At 46.0% G+C, this 17,630-nt stretch overlaps 2 protein-coding genes and 2 long non-coding RNA genes across 4 annotated transcripts; 2 read left to right on the top strand and 2 right to left on the bottom strand.

The window, feature by feature from the left end:
- Nucleotides 1-2,827: 2,827 nt before the first annotated feature.
- On the top strand, nt 2,828-5,360 carry LOC100838395 (high mobility group B protein 6). Its single transcript, XM_003571129.4, has 7 exons — nt 2,828-3,427; nt 3,561-3,710; nt 3,802-4,191; nt 4,292-4,423; nt 4,511-4,615; nt 4,721-4,809; nt 4,915-5,360. The coding sequence occupies exons 1-7, from the start codon at nt 2,900-2,902 to the stop codon at nt 5,132-5,134; spliced, it is 1,614 nt and encodes a 537-aa protein (XP_003571177.1). The 5' UTR covers nt 2,828-2,899; the 3' UTR covers nt 5,135-5,360.
- A 2,895-nt stretch (nt 5,361-8,255) lies between these two features.
- LOC106866550 lies at nt 8,256-10,637 on the top strand. Its single transcript, XR_001407086.2, has 3 exons — nt 8,256-8,682; nt 9,934-10,390; nt 10,460-10,637. It is a non-coding gene; the product is annotated as an uncharacterized LOC106866550 (long non-coding RNA).
- On the bottom strand, nt 8,272-9,412 carry LOC112271416. The gene is made up of 2 exons (XR_002964333.1): nt 8,810-9,412; nt 8,272-8,725 (listed from the first exon to the last, which is right to left on the bottom strand). It is a non-coding gene; the product is annotated as an uncharacterized LOC112271416 (long non-coding RNA).
- Nucleotides 10,638-14,159: 3,522 nt separating the features above from the next.
- On the bottom strand, nt 14,160-15,455 carry LOC100838098. The gene has a single exon (XM_010235809.3). The coding sequence runs from the start codon at nt 15,207-15,209 to the stop codon at nt 14,781-14,783; it is 429 nt and encodes a 142-aa protein (XP_010234111.1). The 5' UTR covers nt 15,210-15,455; the 3' UTR covers nt 14,160-14,780.
- Nucleotides 15,456-17,630: the final 2,175 nt, after the last annotated feature.

The following is a 17,630-nucleotide window of genomic DNA, read 5'->3' as shown; positions in this document are numbered from 1 at the left end:
ACCGGGCCAAGTGCCCATTCTGCGAGGGCTGATTCGGCCCGTTGTCGCAATAAGCCTTTTGATTGCGGACCTTCGAGTCGTGATTTGACCAATGCAATCCGAGGAATCTTTTTTCGATCTCGCTAAATTAGTACTTGTGTAAATTGGTGCCGGTTTTTTTTGCAAAATAACTTATGTACTATGGGAACTTTTGCGAAAACCCTCCTCTAAATTTTCGAAATTAACGCGCAGTCCACATTTGATTGAAGACATGGACTGCAGGTTTATTTCGGAAATTTACAGAATTTTTTTTGTAAAAATGCCGGCGCCAATTAATTAGGAACAGACAACAGAGGGAGTAGGAGTACTTAGAAAAGCCGACCTGAATCCCCGTCAAAAAAGAAAAGAAAAAGGAAAGCCGACCTGAATCTCTTGACCGTGACATCAAAATAAAATTCGGTATACATTTTTTGTTGTTGCATATGCCTGAATCTCTTGAGCGTGACATCAAAATAAAATTCGGTATACAGTTTTTGTTGTTGCAGATGCAATATCCTCATGATAGCGGTCGAAAAACAACACATAAAAACCTTACCACGTTTTAGTCATACTGTGCATATTCAACAAGATCCCTATTCAACAAAATATTGTGCATATTCAACAAGATCCCTATTCATTGCAACAAAACAACGAATATGAATCGCAACATATGCATCGCGAAAGCCCAAAGTAAACAATCCTTGCAACATACCCAGAATTATCGGGCGGCTCTGGACCCATGCATCACAGTTACCTTCTTCCTCGAGCTCGGTGTTTAGAACCATTGAAATCCTAAATCAAGCTCCCATGGTAGGGCGGGGGAGAGGGAGAAGGAGGATGGATGAAGATACAAAGTCATGAAGGAGGAGAGGGGCGGCTCCATGGAAGAGGTTGCCGAGCTCAAAGGGGTGGGGTGGTTTGGAAGTACTCCCTCCGTGTCATAATTCTTGTCTCAAATTTGTCTCAAAATGAATGTATTTATTCCTAAGGTGTCTATATACATGTAATATTTTGATAAGAATTATGGAACGCAGGGAGTACAACACTTGGGTGAGAGGGTGACTCCGTGAAATTTGAGGATGAGTCAATGGCGTAGCCAGGATTTTTGAGTCAGATTGGTCCAGCTGGCACAAAAGATTCTTTTTAGTACAAGGATAACACGTTAATATACTCTGCTTGCCGCCCAATACTGGACGTCCCTACCGACTCTCTCTAGCGGCTGCCGCATGACGGCGGGTCGTGTGTTGCCGCGTCGTTGAGCTCTCCGCTTAGTAGGGTTCAGAAATCGGGTTCAAAACGCCAAAATCCTTTACTCGCAATCATGGCGGAAAAGGGGTGATTAGGATGAACGATTATACCGCTCGTTAAAAAAAATGAATACGACTAACTGCTACCGGCCGGAATGTGAGACAGCCATGCTTGGGTGTGAACTATATTTTTAAAATTAATTATTCGAACATACATGGACCGTGACAAAATCCTATGGAGAGTCGGAGTAGAATCATCCTATGGAGAGTCGGAGCAGAATCATTTTACCTTTGCTTTTTTTTAGAGGAATCATTTTACCTTAGTTTTTTTTAAGACAATTTTACCTTAGTTTTTTTTAGCGAATTTTACCTTAGCTAGCACTCCTGGCGAGTTAAGTGCCCATTGTGCCAAAACTAACTCAGCTTATCATTTTACTTTTCCCTTTTTTTAGAAACTTTTAACTTTTTTTAAAAATGTTTTTTTTGCGAAAAGGGTAAGGTCATATATTAAAATCAACCAATCCTTACGGAACCATCTTTAAAGTAAAAAAAATTACAAACAAGTTCTTGTAGGTAAACTTCGTTGTCTTTCTCCCGCACTCACCGGTGACGCGCCGTGAGCGAACCTCGATGCTACCTCTGGATCTTCGAACCATGTCGGAGCCAGAAAACCGTTGTTGACGTAGCATCGGTCGGAGCCAGAAGACGCCAGCGACAGTGATCTGAGAAACATACCACCGTCCGGAGAAGAAAACGACAAAGAGGGCTGGATGACCATTCCAGATCCGGCCAGACGGATCCGAGAAAACCTAGCCACACTAACTCCACGATGATGTCGAAACTGACCAAGTCTCATCGATCGAAAAAGAAACCAATAAAACGATACACGACGACCTGCAAAACACAAACACAGAACCATATCCAGCACTCTAGAAAAGCAGCGACCAACCTTTCCGCACTCCTCAATGCCACCGGCAGGATCGTCGTCGACGAGGTAGACGAGGAGTCGGGAAAACCTTATTCTTGACCCGTACAATGCAGCCATCACCATCATAGCGCCGCTGCCGATTGACCAAATCCTAACTTTTGAAGACGTACAATAACACCAAACATAGAAGAAGCGGGGCGTCGTCCCTTGCCGGCTGGCCCGGAGACGAGATCAATCTGGTGGCGGCGCGGGGTGGCAGCTAGGCCATACACGTGTTTTTTTGTTTTTTCATTTTTTTTATTTTTTTAGAGTGCTTATCATTTCACCGAGTTGTTTTACCCACAGATTGGCCCAAAGCGCCCATTTTACGAAGAAGCCCATTTGGTTGAGGGTAGCTTGGCTAAAAAAAAACAAAGTCGAGGGGAGCTCGAGCGCTTGGAGCAGGACCCCACGAACCCCGTAACGTTCGGAAATATTTTGAAACTGACCAATGAGGAAGCTTCCCAGCATCTAATTAACCACCGATAGCTGTCCCCGATGGGACGTTGACGTCACCTTCCTAATTAACCACCATTCAAAATTTGAAAATTCTGACCGTTAACCTCCCCCTTCCCGTTATAAAATCTCCACGGATCAGATCACCGACCAATCCATCCCCCATCTCCTCCTACCCGTGAATCTCTCCCCGCTCGCTTGAATCCAATCCATGGCGACCGTCGCAGCGGGGAACCAGAGGAGCGCCCTGGGCCGCAAGGCGCTCTCGACGGTGCTCGACAACGACGCCAACATCTCCGCCGGCAAGGCCGACGTCACCGCGGCAGCCCTCTCGCCGCTGCAGAAGACGAAACGGGTGTCGTCCAAGAGGGGCAAAGCGGCAGCGCCTTCGGCGGCCGCCGCCGGTCAGGCGCTTGACGCCGACGCCGACGTCTCGGCCGGGAAGGCTGATGTCGCCACGGCGGCACCCGCCTCGGCCCAGAAGGCCAAGAGGGCGTCCTCCAAGAACGGCAAGGGTAAGGCGGCAGCGGCGCCGTCGATGGCCGACGAGCTGACGGAGCTGCAGGGGATGCTGGAGAGACTGCGCCTGGAGAAGGAGAAGGCGGAGGAGATGGTGCGGGAGCGGGACGAGGTCATCCGGAAGAAGGAGGAGGAGATCGAGACCAAGGGCAAGCAGCAGGAGCGCCTCCAGGCCGAGCTCAAGAAGATGCAGCGCGTCAAGGAGTTCAAGCCCACCATGGTATGCAACCGAATCGATCTGCTTCCCTGTGCTTGCCTAGTCCTGTTTGGGTTTCTGCGTTTGACTCGGCTCTGTTCCCCCTTTCCCTGTGTTTGCCTTTGATCGAATTAGTCTGATCTTGTTTCTCCTGCAGAACCTTCCGCTTGTGAAGTCTTTGCTCGACAAGGACCAGGACGGAGATGACAAGGGCAAGAAGAAGAAGAAGGGAAAGGGCAAGTCCGGCAACGAGAGGAAGAAGCCATGCCCGGCGTATCTCCTGTGGTGCAAAGATCAGTGGGCTGAGGTACCAACCTGAAACCAAATCAGTAGGATCAATTAGTCCTTTTGTTTCTTTGCCTGTCAGGTGTTTGATGAATTGTCTACTGTGTTTTCAGATCAAGAAGGAGAACTCGGATGCAGATTTCAAGGAGGTGAGCAACGCTCTGGGTGCTAAATGGAAGACCATCAGCGCCGAGGAGAAGCAGCCGTACGAGGAGAGGTACAGGCAGGAGAAGGAGGCCTACCTGCAGGTGGTTGGGCAGGAGAAACGTGAGGCCGAGGCGATGAAGCTATTCGAAGAGGAGCAGATGCGTTGGACTGCAAAGGAGCTGCTTGAGCAGTACCTCAAGTTCAGGCAGGAGGCCGATGGCAGCGACAAGAAGGCCAAGAAGAAGAACAAGAAGGAGAAGGACCCCTCCAAGCCGAAGCAGCCCATGTCGGCGTACTTCGTCTACTCGCAGGAGAGGCGCGCTGCACTGGTCGCCGAGAAGAAGAATGTGCCTGAGGTAACGGATTGTTCAGCTGTCCCCAGTTTCACTTTATGTGGATGTTATCATGTTAATTTGTCTGTTGGTTTGATGCAAGAAACATGTCGTGCTATTGCAGATTGGTAAGATTACTGGGGAGGAGTGGAAGAGCATGACGGATGCTCAGAAGGCTCCCTATGAGGAGGTCGCGAGCAAGCAGAAGGAAGAGTACCATAAGCAGATGGAGGTGTACAAGCAGAAGAAGCTTGAGGTGTGGAAATTGTTGTAGTACAACATATTCTTGTACTCCACATTCAGAAAGTAAGGTATCTAATGTGAAGCTTGTGGATTTTATCAGGAAACCCAGAGCTTGGAGAAGGAAGAAGAGGAGCAGAAGAAAGTTATGAAGCAGGAGGCTCTGCAACTTCTCAAGAAGAAGGAGAAGACAGACAACATAATCAAGGTATGCCAAAGCTCCATATGTGAACATGCGATCTGTCTGCATGTCAACAAACCTTGGTTCATGTGTTAATCTTTTTTGCTAATCATCATGTTGCTGCTGGATCAGAAAACCAAAGAAAAGCGTCAGAAGAAGAAGCAGGAGAACGTCGACCCGAACAGGCCCAAGAAGCCTGCATCTTCCTTCCTGCTCTTCAGGTTGGATGAAACATTTCGTTCTATCTGTACAACGTAGTACACTTCTGTTTGAGAAATTCAAGGTCGTGGCATTGTGCTAAATTTATTTTGTTGTTGTGATTCCAGCAAGGAGGCGAGGAAGCAGCTAGTGGAGGAGCGCCCCGGCGTGAACAACTCCACGATCAACGCGCTCATCTCGGTGAAATGGAAGGAGCTGAGCGGCACTGAGAAGAAGACGTGGAGTGAGAAGGCAGCGGAAGGGATGGCGGCGTATAAGAGGGAGATGGAGGAATACACCAACGCTCACACCTCCTCTCCCTCCTCCTGCTCGTCCTCTTCGGCTTGATTTCGTGTTGTGGCTTGAGTATGAATTGTCGTATCGGTTGTGTGAACTCAAGGATTCATGTCTCTGAATCCTGAAGTCCACCATATGCGTCTTCTGGTGCCGGTTATTTTCTAGTGTGATGATGGTTGTTGCAGCAAGTTGCATAATCCAAGATGCTTGAGAACTAGCTTGTTCGTTCATCAGAGTTGGTATCGATTCTGCAACAAAAGAATTTTGTTTTGCCGAACTAAACATGAGACAGTTTGAGCGACGACTTCAGGAGTCATGAGTGAGCTTTTGCTCCCATGTCTCCTGCATTTTTGTTACCTGGGGGAGCAACTTTGAATACAGTATAATTCTATCACAAATAAACCTTCCATTTTTTCATTTTATGAAACTAGAATAGTGCCCCTGCTTTGCTATGAAATCACAAAGAGAAAAATCTATAGATACCAAATTAATTGTGGAGATTAAAACTTACTACCCCGTCAACAACGACATATGTAATACACCCTCCGTCCAACAAAGGATGTCTCAACTTTAACCAAATTCTAGATACATTAAACTTTTGACAAACTTGAGACATCTTTTGTTAGGCAGAAGAATATTTAGATATTTTTTTCTTTAACAACGATTGATCTAATCTTATCTTGTTCTTTTCGCTGGTAGTTTCAGTTCTTCCTCCTGAGATCACCCATCATTTTTGTTGCTTGCCAATGACCAATTGAAATCTAAGAAGAATAACATTCGAGTAGGTCATCACAATTAAGAAAGAGGCAACGCCATATGTATAGTTAGGGACGGTCAGATGTCTCAAGGGAAAATGACAACAATTTGATATAAGATCCCTTCAAATGCAAATGTCAAGAACATTCATGGAATCACTAATTGAATTCAACCCATGCATCATGGAGAGTGAGCATGCGCTGTATATCAAAACCTCTGGCAATCACGGAAGCAACTGCCAAGAGGTTGGTAATTAAGAGATCGATTTCAATTTCAGTAGAGTTGTTTCATTAGAACCAAAGCATGAACAAAATGTCGTTGACATGCATGTGAGAAGGTGCCTTGATTTCAAGGCATGAGAATCTGGAGACGCCATTCAATTCAGTTGGTGAGATTGAAAAAGGGTTTTGCCTGTGTATTTCGAACGTTTCTCGGCGGAATGTGCCTGAGTTGGAACAACACAGAAGAAGAGAACAACATAGAAATGTTGGAGAGAATATACATAGTTTTGTCAACGAAAGATATCGAGCCACATGTCTTAATCCCATTCATTTTACCAAATGTCTTTCACGTGTACAGAATAAGTCACTTGGTTAATTTTCTTATCAACAATACCTGAAGATATTGAGGTTCCGAATTATGTTTCATGATCTTGCCACATTTGTTAGAAATAGCACTGTAGTACCGAGTACTGACTTTGATGATACATCCTATTGTTTTGTGGATGAGATTGTAAGGACTTCTTCATAAGGCTGTCATTGTGGAAGAATGGAGTGGATTATACATGGTGTTAAGCTAAGGCCTCATTATAAATGTGACACGTTCTTTGCTGATTAATTAAAATTATCATGCTACGACATCTTTTATATTAGAGAATTTGCTTATAGTCGGAATAGAGTCTTTTTTTTTTAGGAAAAACATCATAGCAACTTCATTGATCGGATAATAAGCTTACATCTTCGACTAACAAACTGGAAATAAAAGATGGGGGACATGTTTTACATAGCCCGCCAAAGCGCCGTAGTGACCCAGTGACACCTCTAAGATTTTTGCACAGGGTACGAAGTGAGAAGAATGATAACCCAACGACGCCTCTAAGATAATCAAATCTCATTGTCGTCGTTTTTCAGCATATAATCAAATCCCATTGTCGTCGTTTTTCAGCGCCTATCGTGCATGTAAAAGCGCAACGCCGCCTGCAACACTGCACTATAATCAAAGACGTAGGGTGTGTTTGTTGGCCTGAATCAATCCAGAAAATCTCTCCTCATCCCACTTTTCCAACTTAGATTGTGTTTGTTAGCTCGGATAGGACGTGTAGAGTTTAGCCCACCTCATACGAAAAATGCCCCTCAGCCTTGCCCGGTTGTGCATAACCCCGCCAAGCTGAGTCCATCCCGCAATCCATCTCGTGGGCCCACCAGCGCACCCCAGACTCTCTCCCGTGCCCCTCATTTGCTCCCGAAGACCCGAACGAACTTGCTTGTTCTCGTGCCCCTCCTTTGAACGGCGCCTGCCGCCGGCCCGCCGCCCTCCTGGCCTCCGGCCTCTGGCCGCCGTCGCCCCCTCCCTGGCCGCCCCGGGACGTGCTCGCCGCCCGCCGCTGCCCCTCCCCCATGGCTGCAGGCCGCCGCCCCTGGACGCCTCTCCCCATGGCCGCCGGCCCTCCCCATGGCGGCCACCCGCCGCCCCTGGACGCCACCCCATGGCCGCCGGCCGCCCCCGCTCCCGCCCCTCCTCATCTGGCGACGCCCCTCCACCGGCCATCGCCCTCCTCCTCTCTCGACCGGAGGCATCGGCTCGCAGAAGGTTGCGCCATCCGCAACAGGTCGCACCGGCACGCCACCACCCATCGCCTCGTCTCTCCACTGCCGATGAGCCACCGCCCACCGCCGCTTTGCTCCACCACCGGTGCCCCACGGCCCGCCAACACCGACAAGGTGTTCCCAGCACAGCGTGGTGGAGAAGATTGGACCCGATTGCTTTTTTTGTTTTTGTTTAGTGGCCTTTGTGTAACGTTTGGACTGCTCCAATCTCAACCCATCATGCTACCAAACAATGTGTTAGTTCAACTTCTTTCCACAAATATGGGCTACCAAACACCACAAAAAAATCTCAGGTCAGCTTGTATGAAGTCATCATATCTCAAGTGGGAGAGTGAATCTGGGTTGACCCGGGCCACCAAACCTTAGTGTTATCTAATATTTGTTAGCATATATACCTATTATTATAATAATTTTTTACTCCCTCCTATTCTAAATTCTGGTCGTGGTTTGAGTATAAATTTGAACTAAAACCACGAAGAATTTGGGATCGGTGGGAGTACTAAGGAGCCATTTATGTTTTGTTTTCAGAGAAAACGCTACTATTTTTTAGGAGAAGAGAAAACGCTACTCCGTATTATTTTTTTGAGAGAAAAACACTACTCCGTATTAAAATGTTCATTTCCATTATTGAAAAGAGAGGCAACGACAGTTGGGCCTGTTTGGGCTTTTTATACGGGCCATACGGCCGAATTCACTAGGCTGGCCTCCTGAACTGACCTCAGTGCAATTTCGTTCTTCTTCTCCTCAATCAAATCCCACGAACCCTCTCTGTTCCAATCCAGGCCGCCATTGTTTCGTTTCCGCCGGCGCTATCTCCCACCCTTGCAGCGCCATCTGCGATTAGAGAAATTCAGAGAAAGAGAGAGCAGAGGAGTGAGCGAGGAGGCATCGCCGGCGACCGGAGAAGAGGAGGAGGAAGGCGGTGGGGGCTCACGCGTGCATGGGCCGCGGTGCTGTTATGGGACCTGCACGCGGCGGATCGACGGGAGGCACCGGCGCCGGGGGCGGCCACTCGGGGTAAGTCAGCGCAGCCCTACTGTAACTGCGGCCTCTTTAGTTCCTGTAGGGGAGGGAGGGGGCGAGGGGTGTATGTCAGTATGTGTGCCTCCCAGGATCAGCGAGCGCAGCAGTGTTCATACTTTACCTAGTTATAAGTACTCACTCCGTTACTAAATTCTTGTGGTGGTTTTAGTTACACGACAAGAATTCAGGGACGGAGGGAGTATAACAGAGTTGCATCTCCTCTGTTTCACTCAACCTCTCCAGTAGAGAACCCACACATGGTGTGCACTCTTTGTTTCACACTCTAGAACAAGCACAGGCACAAGATTTGATTCTCAGCTGCAACCTGCAGGCTAGAGCTTTCCTTGTTTCTTTAGCATACAAACCGATTACATGGTTGATTAAGGCAAAGTGCCCCTCTAATGCAGTGGCCTACTGTCCAACTGTACACCATTAACTCAACCACCCAACTAATAAGCTAGCTGCTCGACTACTCAAGTAACTACACCTTGGGTCAAGATTACAAGTTCCAACAGTAGCGTTTCATGCCGTTACAGCCTTTTATGTTCTTGTTGTGGTAGCCTGCAGGATTTACCTAGCCGGTTGCGATGTCATTGTCATCCCAACTCCTAGGCATCCAGGAATAATCGTTTGCTCTCTTATCTGTTCAACCTGCCTGTATGATGTCTAAAGTTGCTTGTCTGGTCTTTCCTGATGATATGTTGGTTGGTCCAATTTTCTTTTTGTCTCCTAGGCATTTTTGTTATTTTTCTTTTAAGAAACTTGCAAGAAATGGGAAATGTAGCTTCTAGCTTCGGTTATGATAACCCTACCAAGATGAATAAAGGGGAAGCACAGTTCTATATAGCCTATCTTTTTGCTTGCTATGAAAATGGAAAAATCTTTTTCTTGCGATGAAATTATAAATGCACTGGTGCATTATTGTGCTTAGCTTTCAGGCTTTCATTGATATTTTTTTAATTATAAATAGCATTAATATGATATTATCAAGTGTTACTCTGATGTATTGTCAAGGATCTTCGCTGCTTCTTTTTTCAAGTACTAGATATATGCTCACTTTTTGCAAATCGTTTAACTTTCTTGCTTTTCTCAACCTTCTCCAAGTTAGTGCATTTGACAACGGTTTGGAAACTCTTTTAGTGTAGTTCTAATCGCAACTGGGCACGGGTGGAAGTTCTAAATTTTGCATGAATGGACAAGCTTTGTTGGCAGGTTGGGGATGACATGTAATGCTGTTTTGGACAGGCCAAGTGATACTGTAAGCTGAAGCACCCCTAGTCTAATGGAAGGATCAAGTTGCAGGTTTTCGTTAGAAGCATCAGGCTGCTACCCTGTACATGTTGTTATTTTGTTTCAAAAAAGAAAATAAATGAATTTGATACCATGAGTGATTTTACTGGCATTTTATTTAACTTTTGGCTAAAGACCGATTATTCAGAACCATAACCTGTATTTAGAATATTTACCAGCTGCTTGACATAGTTTCTCCCTAAAAACTAAAAATGGGGTGTAGTTTCAAGCCTTATATATTCCAAGGAGTGTGTAATGCCGATGATGAGGTGGAACTGGAAGGGCTTGCCATGGGGAGGAGGCGGGGGAGGTGGTGGTGTTGATGGCAGATGGGGCTGCTATTTCTGAAGCAGGTGTCATGACAGAGCATCTCTGATCTGGACTCTGGAGTCACTGCTGCCATTTTCTCGAGGTATAGCTGTTTTGTCTTTTTATAAAAAAGATATTCGAGCACTGATAATCTCTATTCTTCTTTCACCAGCTCTGCTCTTGACAAGGATTCGCCTGATCCAGATTGCCAAATCCCGGAGAACTTGAGTAAGCTGGAATCATGCTTGATCCATTATAGGGCTGTACTTGAAGTAGTTGTATAGTTCTCAGACACATGCACGTTTCTCTCTTCTCACATACGGCAGCAGTAGCAGATTGCCTTTTCCATATTTTCTGCGCTAAAGAGTAGAGTTGCATGATGCTAACAATCAGCAACATCGTTCTCTGTCCAACATGCCATGAGATTCCAAAGTCCCAAATGCTGGGATCCTAAGGGCATTAAAGGACCTGATGAGCTGCTGGGAGCTGGTGGCAAAGGGCACAGAGGGAGGACTGCAGCGCTAGGATTAGAAATTCCTGCTTATTGGCAAGCTTAAATCAGGGTGGACATTGAGCTGAGCCAAGGCTGCTCGGTCCGTGGCTGGTGACAAGCCGCCAGGAGTAGCTTGGCTCGGTCCATCTCGGGTCGGGCCACGAGCTGACGCGCAAGGAAGAAAAGCAGGCGGCCGCGGGAAGGAAGAAAGACGGCCCAGGGCCTGCAGGCCAGCGCTAGCAGCAACTACAGCAGGCCAGCAGCCAAGTGGCCAGCTCCAACACTTGCTCTAGCTATAGAACATCAGGCAACAGAAGTGGCAACAACAAGCAGCAACACAACGACAACAAGTAAGCAACAACAAGAGCATTAGTGCACAGCGGCAAGGAATGAGCAGCAGCCAGCCAGCACAACAATTAGAGCATAAAAATGGTATCACACGGATGCTGCTGGGCTGCTACAAAACCCCTATAGTCGGAAAAAGATCTAAACAGGGATAAAACGTAGGATAACCCAGATCACTCGGACTAGCTGAACTCTCCAGAACAAACACAACCTAGGTGGTTTGACTAACGTTTTGGCACATTAGACTAACCTAAGACAACTCCTGGCTACATTCAGTCCTATCGAGATACAAGCTGTTACCAACCTGATACAACTCAAGTCACAAGCTTGACACAGCGAGAATGGCTGCAACTGACAACTCCTGCATCTGAGATTGACAACTCTAGTAACAGAGAATGACAACACCTGCAACAGATATTGCCAGAGCATGACACTCTCAACTGAGCTATCTCAACTGAGACTTGGACTCGAGAAGGGTAAGACACCTGACAGGGACTTCGGTTTCTGGTTTGCCCCGCTGGGGACTTCGGCCCGCCATGGAGCGCCTCGGTTCCGGTGGAGACAGACATCTTCGGGTTTCGGCATGGCAAATGCAGAGGTATGGTTGTTAAGAAAATGATGGGTGTCGCAAGAACACTAATCCTGGATATACATGAAAGCTAGCTCACATCACTAGTGACGTTAACAAGACAGCAAGTTGTACCGCCGGCCAAAAATAGCACCCATGAAAACAACCTCTTCACAATACCCCTTGGATATAACCTTTTTCTTACTGAATGAACAATTCAGTCTCCACAGAAATCAAAGAAAAACTGTTCTAACTTAACTTGCCTAAATTTTATATCAAATACTCATGAGTACATCACATATATCTTGCATTCATCTATGGGGAATTCATTCTGGCCTGTACAGGTAACGGCTTGAAAATCCAAACTCAATCATCTATACCAGAAATCATATCAGTAATTGCCGCAGGACTGACTTTGATTGTGCCGTATACAGAAAAAGACTAGATTGTATTTCTTTGTCAGCCTGCTCTTGAGTGTTATTTTTGCTGCCGAAATGCGTAGATCCTGGTAGTCTTTGGCACCTTTCCTTGGAGCCGTCCGATGAATCCTGCCACGTGTACAATTTGACCATTTTTTTGTGTTTAACCACAATTTGAGCCCAACCCATTATAGCCAATGTAAACCTTCTCTATCATATGCCAATTCCTTTTTTTTTATTGAGAACTCTTGTGACTTGTGTTAGACAAACTTATATTTTGCTAGATGCAGTTTTGTTAATGCGGAAATATGAAATAGTTAGCCAAATATTGGAACTAAGGTGGGTACTAAAACGTTGCTCAAAACGAAATCTTGCTCAGCTACCTCAAATTTTGGTTACTTATTAAGATCACGTTACAACTTATGAAATCTTGCCCATCTACTTACCGAGGCAGACCATAATAAGATACTCCGTAGAATTTTGGAATTGCTTATATCATCGCAGTCACCCTTGGTCACGTTATAATATTCTCTTCTTTTTTGCAGTAAATAGGAGTGTACAATAACAATCACTGATAATAAAAATGGCATTCCCTAACTAAATCTGTACTGGTCACCTGTAAAGGCAAAAAGGGGTATTAAAAGCTCGCAATTTCTTTCCTTGCTACAGTATACATCACTGCTCGGTAAAAGGAAGCAAAGGCGTAGCAATACTGCTCTAGTACGTTACATATATCCTAATTCATAAAGAGCTGACGTTCTTTATTCTGCTTCCACGCGCGTACGCTTTTTATTGGTCAAACAACTTCCAGCGTTGAGTTAATGTTGCACACGACGCGTGTTTGTGGTCTCGCACGAACGGTGCCCATCGCACTGCGCTTGGATGCTTGGCTGTCCACGGAAGCACGAGGGATAGTAGGCATGGTTGCATGCATGCATTTATACTTAACAATTGCTGAGATTTTAGCTTGGATGTATGGCTGCATGTATGCATTTTTGTACTAACTAATCTTGAGGCTTATTTTTATAACTCAAACTGTTTGTCCGATTAACAATCCGTTTACATCATTAACTTTGTATCAACGAGAGGTTCAAAACTAGATCTCACTAGAAAATTTTCAACCTATTTTTTTTGACATTTTCATGTTACCAAGCAATAATGCACAACTTACCGTCATACTCGGAAAGAAATTGCCATGTGGTAACTCGTTACTAATAGAGTGGCAACTTCATAAATTGTTGGGTAATAATTTTAATGCATAAGTATTCTATTTTGTATGAAGTTGTCATGCGGCAACTTCTTACTAGTAGGGTGGCAACTTCATATGTTGTTAGGTGGTAACTTTAACGCATAAGTAATCATCCTATTTTGTATGAAGTTATCATGTGGTAACTCGTTAGTAACATAGATGATAACTTCATATGTTACTCGGTGGTAACTTTAACTCATAAGTAACCACCAGTTTCTGCATAAAGTTATCATGTGGTAACTTGTTACTAACAGGGATGGTAACTTCGTATGTTATTTGGTGATAACTTTAACGCATAAGTAACCATTATTTTTTGTGATAAGTTATCATGTGGTAACTGGTTGCCAACAGAAATGGTAACTTCCTATATCATTGGACGGTAACTTTTAAGACGAATTTTTTTTGGTCGAAACATACCAATATGGGACCTAGTTTCGAAGATCTTGTCGGGACAAAGCTAACAGTGAAGACAGATACTAAATCGAGTGCACGGTTTGAGACCTATAACCTTTTAAAGTTTGAGATTTTACAAATGCATTAATAATGCATGCATGCAACATGTATCTAACTACTATGCGTGGTCAACCTGGCCGTGTGCTCGTCCTGACCAATGCGCGTACGGTCGTGCGTTAGCAAAGTCCTACATATATCTATGAACGTGATGAAAAAGTTGCAACAACATGTGACTAATCAGAAAAGACCACTAATCTTTTTGAGGGAAAAAAAAAGACCACTAATCTTGGACTTAATTAGATGGAAGCTAGCTCACATCACTGGTGACGTTAACAAGACAGCAACTTGAACTGCCGTCGAAAAAAAGTAGCGAGCCCATGAATCCATATACAATATCTTCATAAAACTCCGTGACTACAACCCTTTTTTACCAAACAATTCAATTTCCGCAGAAATCGAAGAAAAAACCTGGTGTTCCACTTAACTAAATTTTATGTCAAATATGAAAGTTGTTTTCATAACTTGACATACAACTTGCAATCATCTAAACCGCAAATCTTGTCAGCAATTAACAAAAGACTGACTTTGATTTTGCGGTATACAGCAAATACTAGCTTTTATTTTTCTGTACGTGTATATATCAGCCTGCTGGCTGCTATTGAGTGTTAGTATTTTCCTTGAAAGGTTTTCGGCTGCCGAAATATGACCGAAGACCCTGGTAGTGTTTGGCACCTTTCTTTGGGAAGCCGTCCGATGAACCCTGCAACGTCTGGGATTTCACGCAGCCGACGATTTCATGGCGTACAAGAAGCGCGCGCGCCATCATGAATTTGAATCCCGGCCAAGCTGTGCTGATCCGAGCGTCGGGCTTAGATCCGACGGCGTAGGTGCCGTCCTTTCCAGCGGAGACGCGCTAGCTGAGCTTAAGCTAAGGAGCCTAGCATGCAAAGCTCAGCGGAGCCGGCTTTACAAGACGACCTCCAGCTCCAGGTGCACGACGGCGGCGGCCTCAGCGGCGAGGAACCGCTCGGAGTCGGAGTGGGCCTTCCGGAGTGCGGAAGGGCGGACGGCGGCGGCGTCCGATCCTGGCGTGCCCTCCTCGGAGCTGTCCTCCTCCGGGATGGAGAAGAGCACCCCGGCCCACGACGCCGAGCCGGCGCCGCCGTAGCTGTAGTAGTAGCACTCGTCCACCATCCGGTAGCCGTAGTAGGCCTCGAACGCCGCTGCTGCCGCGCTCTGCTCCGACACCGAAGACGAAGAGGTGGGCCTCAGGCGGAGCACCTTGAAGAAGAACTTGTGCAGCAGCTTCGGGAGCCCGCCCGCCCGCTTCTTGTTCCGCCGCCCGACCCCGTCCACCACCGCCAGCGGCGGCAGCACCACCGGAAACTCTGCCATCGACTTCGCAATCTTTTACTACCTACTTAAGCTGTATATTGGCTGTGAAGGTCTCTAAATCGAGCCTAGGTAATTTGTGTATCCCTGCTTTTGGCGCCTTCGTTTTGGCTTAGTGTTTCTTTGGGGAAGGTTAGCTTTGTTGCTTAGGTACGGACTTAAGTAGAGAGAGGGAGAGGGAGATTATTAGGATAAGGAGAAGGGCCGATCGCATGAAGGCTTTACAGGTGGCTTTGATGGAGGAAGGCAGCGTCTTCTCATGCCGCGGCTCGTGCAGTGGTAGCGACGGAGCCGGCCAGAGGGGGGCGAAAAAGGTGGAGGAGACGCCGTGCAAGTCTTTAATGGGGGTGGTTAGCTTGATTGCATGGCTAAGGAAAGGAACTAGAATTTGCAGGTGGTGTCCATCGTTTTGACGGAGCTAGACTGGCCAGGCGATTGGTGTCGACTCCGTGATGGATTACATGTGCAGTGACATAAGAAGGAACCTTTTTATTTTGTCTACACACAGTAGCAACTAGCAAGATAGTGTAACCGCTAATACTATGCTCATTTGATTGAGAGTTTTCCTAAATTTTAGCCGACTGAAGTTAATCACTCAGTTATCTTCCAGATTTGTCTTTTGCACTTGTAACGATTACCTTGTAAATTTGATTTTGGGGGATCGCTTGTGCAAAAGTTATCTGGTGTCTTTCCAGTGTTTTCTTCAGTGTGTGGACGTGCCTTTGATACGAATCATACAACGTATACTTCTATCTAAAAATAAGTTCACCATCCACCGCGCTATTCTGTTGGGTGAGTGGTAAGTCAATGAAGCGAAACATGTCATGCCTAGTAATTGCCAAGATGGGCCTTGGCCCACCGTCGTGCTATCCTATATATTGCTGTTCCAATGATGTGAATTATTTCGAAGGTTGTTCAACAGGCCCATACACAAAAGCCTTTTTGACGTGTTCAAAGGCCTTGTCCCTATTTTTGAGTTCTCTAATTTTCTTTTCCTAATTTTAAGCCTGCTTCTATGAAACGAGCCAAACTCAGGTGGTCTGATTTTTTGTGGTGGAACCAGCTACCCAAGTTCAAGTCCTACATGAGTGCTTACATTTACTGGATTTAACTGGCACTATTCTTTCAATGGTAGGTGACGTGAATTGTGTTTCTAAAAAAAAAATAGTTTAAGCATGCTTCTTGCTCAAAGATTGGGCTAGCCCAAACAGGTAGTAACAAGAAAAAAGAAGCCCAACAATTAGAAGAGAAGCTAAATTGAAGGTGACATCAATACCCTGAAGCGCTGTCCATTATTAGGGCATCCTTCGCAAAGTTGTGCTAGAGATGGTTCAAGTGCTTGGGTTAAATCGTAGACAAAAAATCAAGGTAAGACATAAAAATCTGAAAGCTAATCGGCTCATACTACTAAAACTGGTTTGTTATTCTATTCCAGTACGCGTCCAGAATTCTTTTCCGGCGTTCTAAATGATAATACAGTAAGATTCTTTGTCAAAAACTCATGTACGTATCATTGGAAACTTTTCGTGGAGTGGAGTTTGCGAAAATATCAGATTGGAGGGAAGAAATCGTGCAGGGGAGCTAGCCGGCCCGCACACAATGATTCGATTGGCATGCAGCATAGTGGACCAAGGATTATCAATGCAAGGGAGTACACATGCACACACACTGCGTCGTACACGTACAACGCCATACATGCATATGGCACGCGCATGCAAATTAAGGTGATTAGCCGCTGCTAGCTGCCTGAAACACAAACGCAGAGGAGACCGGGGAGGTTAAGTCGCGGCAGCAATGTCAGCTTGCTTGGCTTGCACAGCAGGAGCAGGGGGTACGTGCATATAATGTCCGGCGGGGGACGGCCCCAGCCATGATATGCATGGCATGCATGGCGCGTAATTGTGTGCCTCTGCGACTGCGAATTCTGTTCCGTGGCACCACCGGCGCATGTACAGTGACGGGCCTTGTCGTCTTATTGTTGTTCGCTTCTTCCCCTGACGGATCTTTCCCCCCGCAGTCTGAGTCTGCTGCCCCCTCTCTCTCTCTGTGCATGCCCTGTACGTAAAATATATTGGCAATATTGCATGCAAGCCCCAAGTCCCCTCTGGCAACGACTAAAACTACGAGTGTCTAGATACAACAAGAGAGAGAAAGAGCGAGAGGGGAAGCTAGGGTTAGTTATGGGTGATTGAATGGGCTTAAATGGGGAAGTAAATGTGGAAGCAGGATAGGAAGGGAAGAGATCGACCCGGCGGCCGGCTAGTTGCATTGCTATGGGGCATTGCATGGCTCATGATCACTTAATAGGAGCCTGCACGCAGCGTCTCATGCATATTTATTCATTACTACTCTACTTTACTATGCCATGACTTCTCCGTGTCTTGCATCATTCATTCGTCGTCCCTCATTAATAAACCCCAAAGA

Source organism: Brachypodium distachyon, chromosome 3 (genome assembly GCF_000005505.3).
Source record: "Brachypodium distachyon strain Bd21 chromosome 3, Brachypodium_distachyon_v3.0, whole genome shotgun sequence".
NCBI lineage: Eukaryota > Viridiplantae > Streptophyta > Magnoliopsida > Poales > Poaceae > Brachypodium > Brachypodium distachyon.
This window is presented reverse-complemented; position numbering and strand designations above follow the sequence as displayed.

Bases quoted from the DNA above. Each gene is read 5' to 3' on its own strand.
- LOC100838395 (XM_003571129.4), top strand. From the start codon at position 2,900: ATGGCGACCGTCGCAGCGGGGAACCAGAGGAGCGCCCTGGGCCGCAAG. The intron at 3,711-3,801 runs GTACCAACCTGA...CTGTGTTTTCAG, and splicing joins GCAAAGATCAGTGGGCTGAG to ATCAAGAAGGAGAACTCGGA. The intron at 4,192-4,291 runs GTAACGGATTGT...GTGCTATTGCAG, and splicing joins AGAAGAAGAATGTGCCTGAG to ATTGGTAAGATTACTGGGGA.
- LOC100838098 (XM_010235809.3), bottom strand. From the start codon at position 15,209: ATGGCAGAGTTTCCGGTGGTGCTGCCGCCGCTGGCGGTGGTGGACGGG.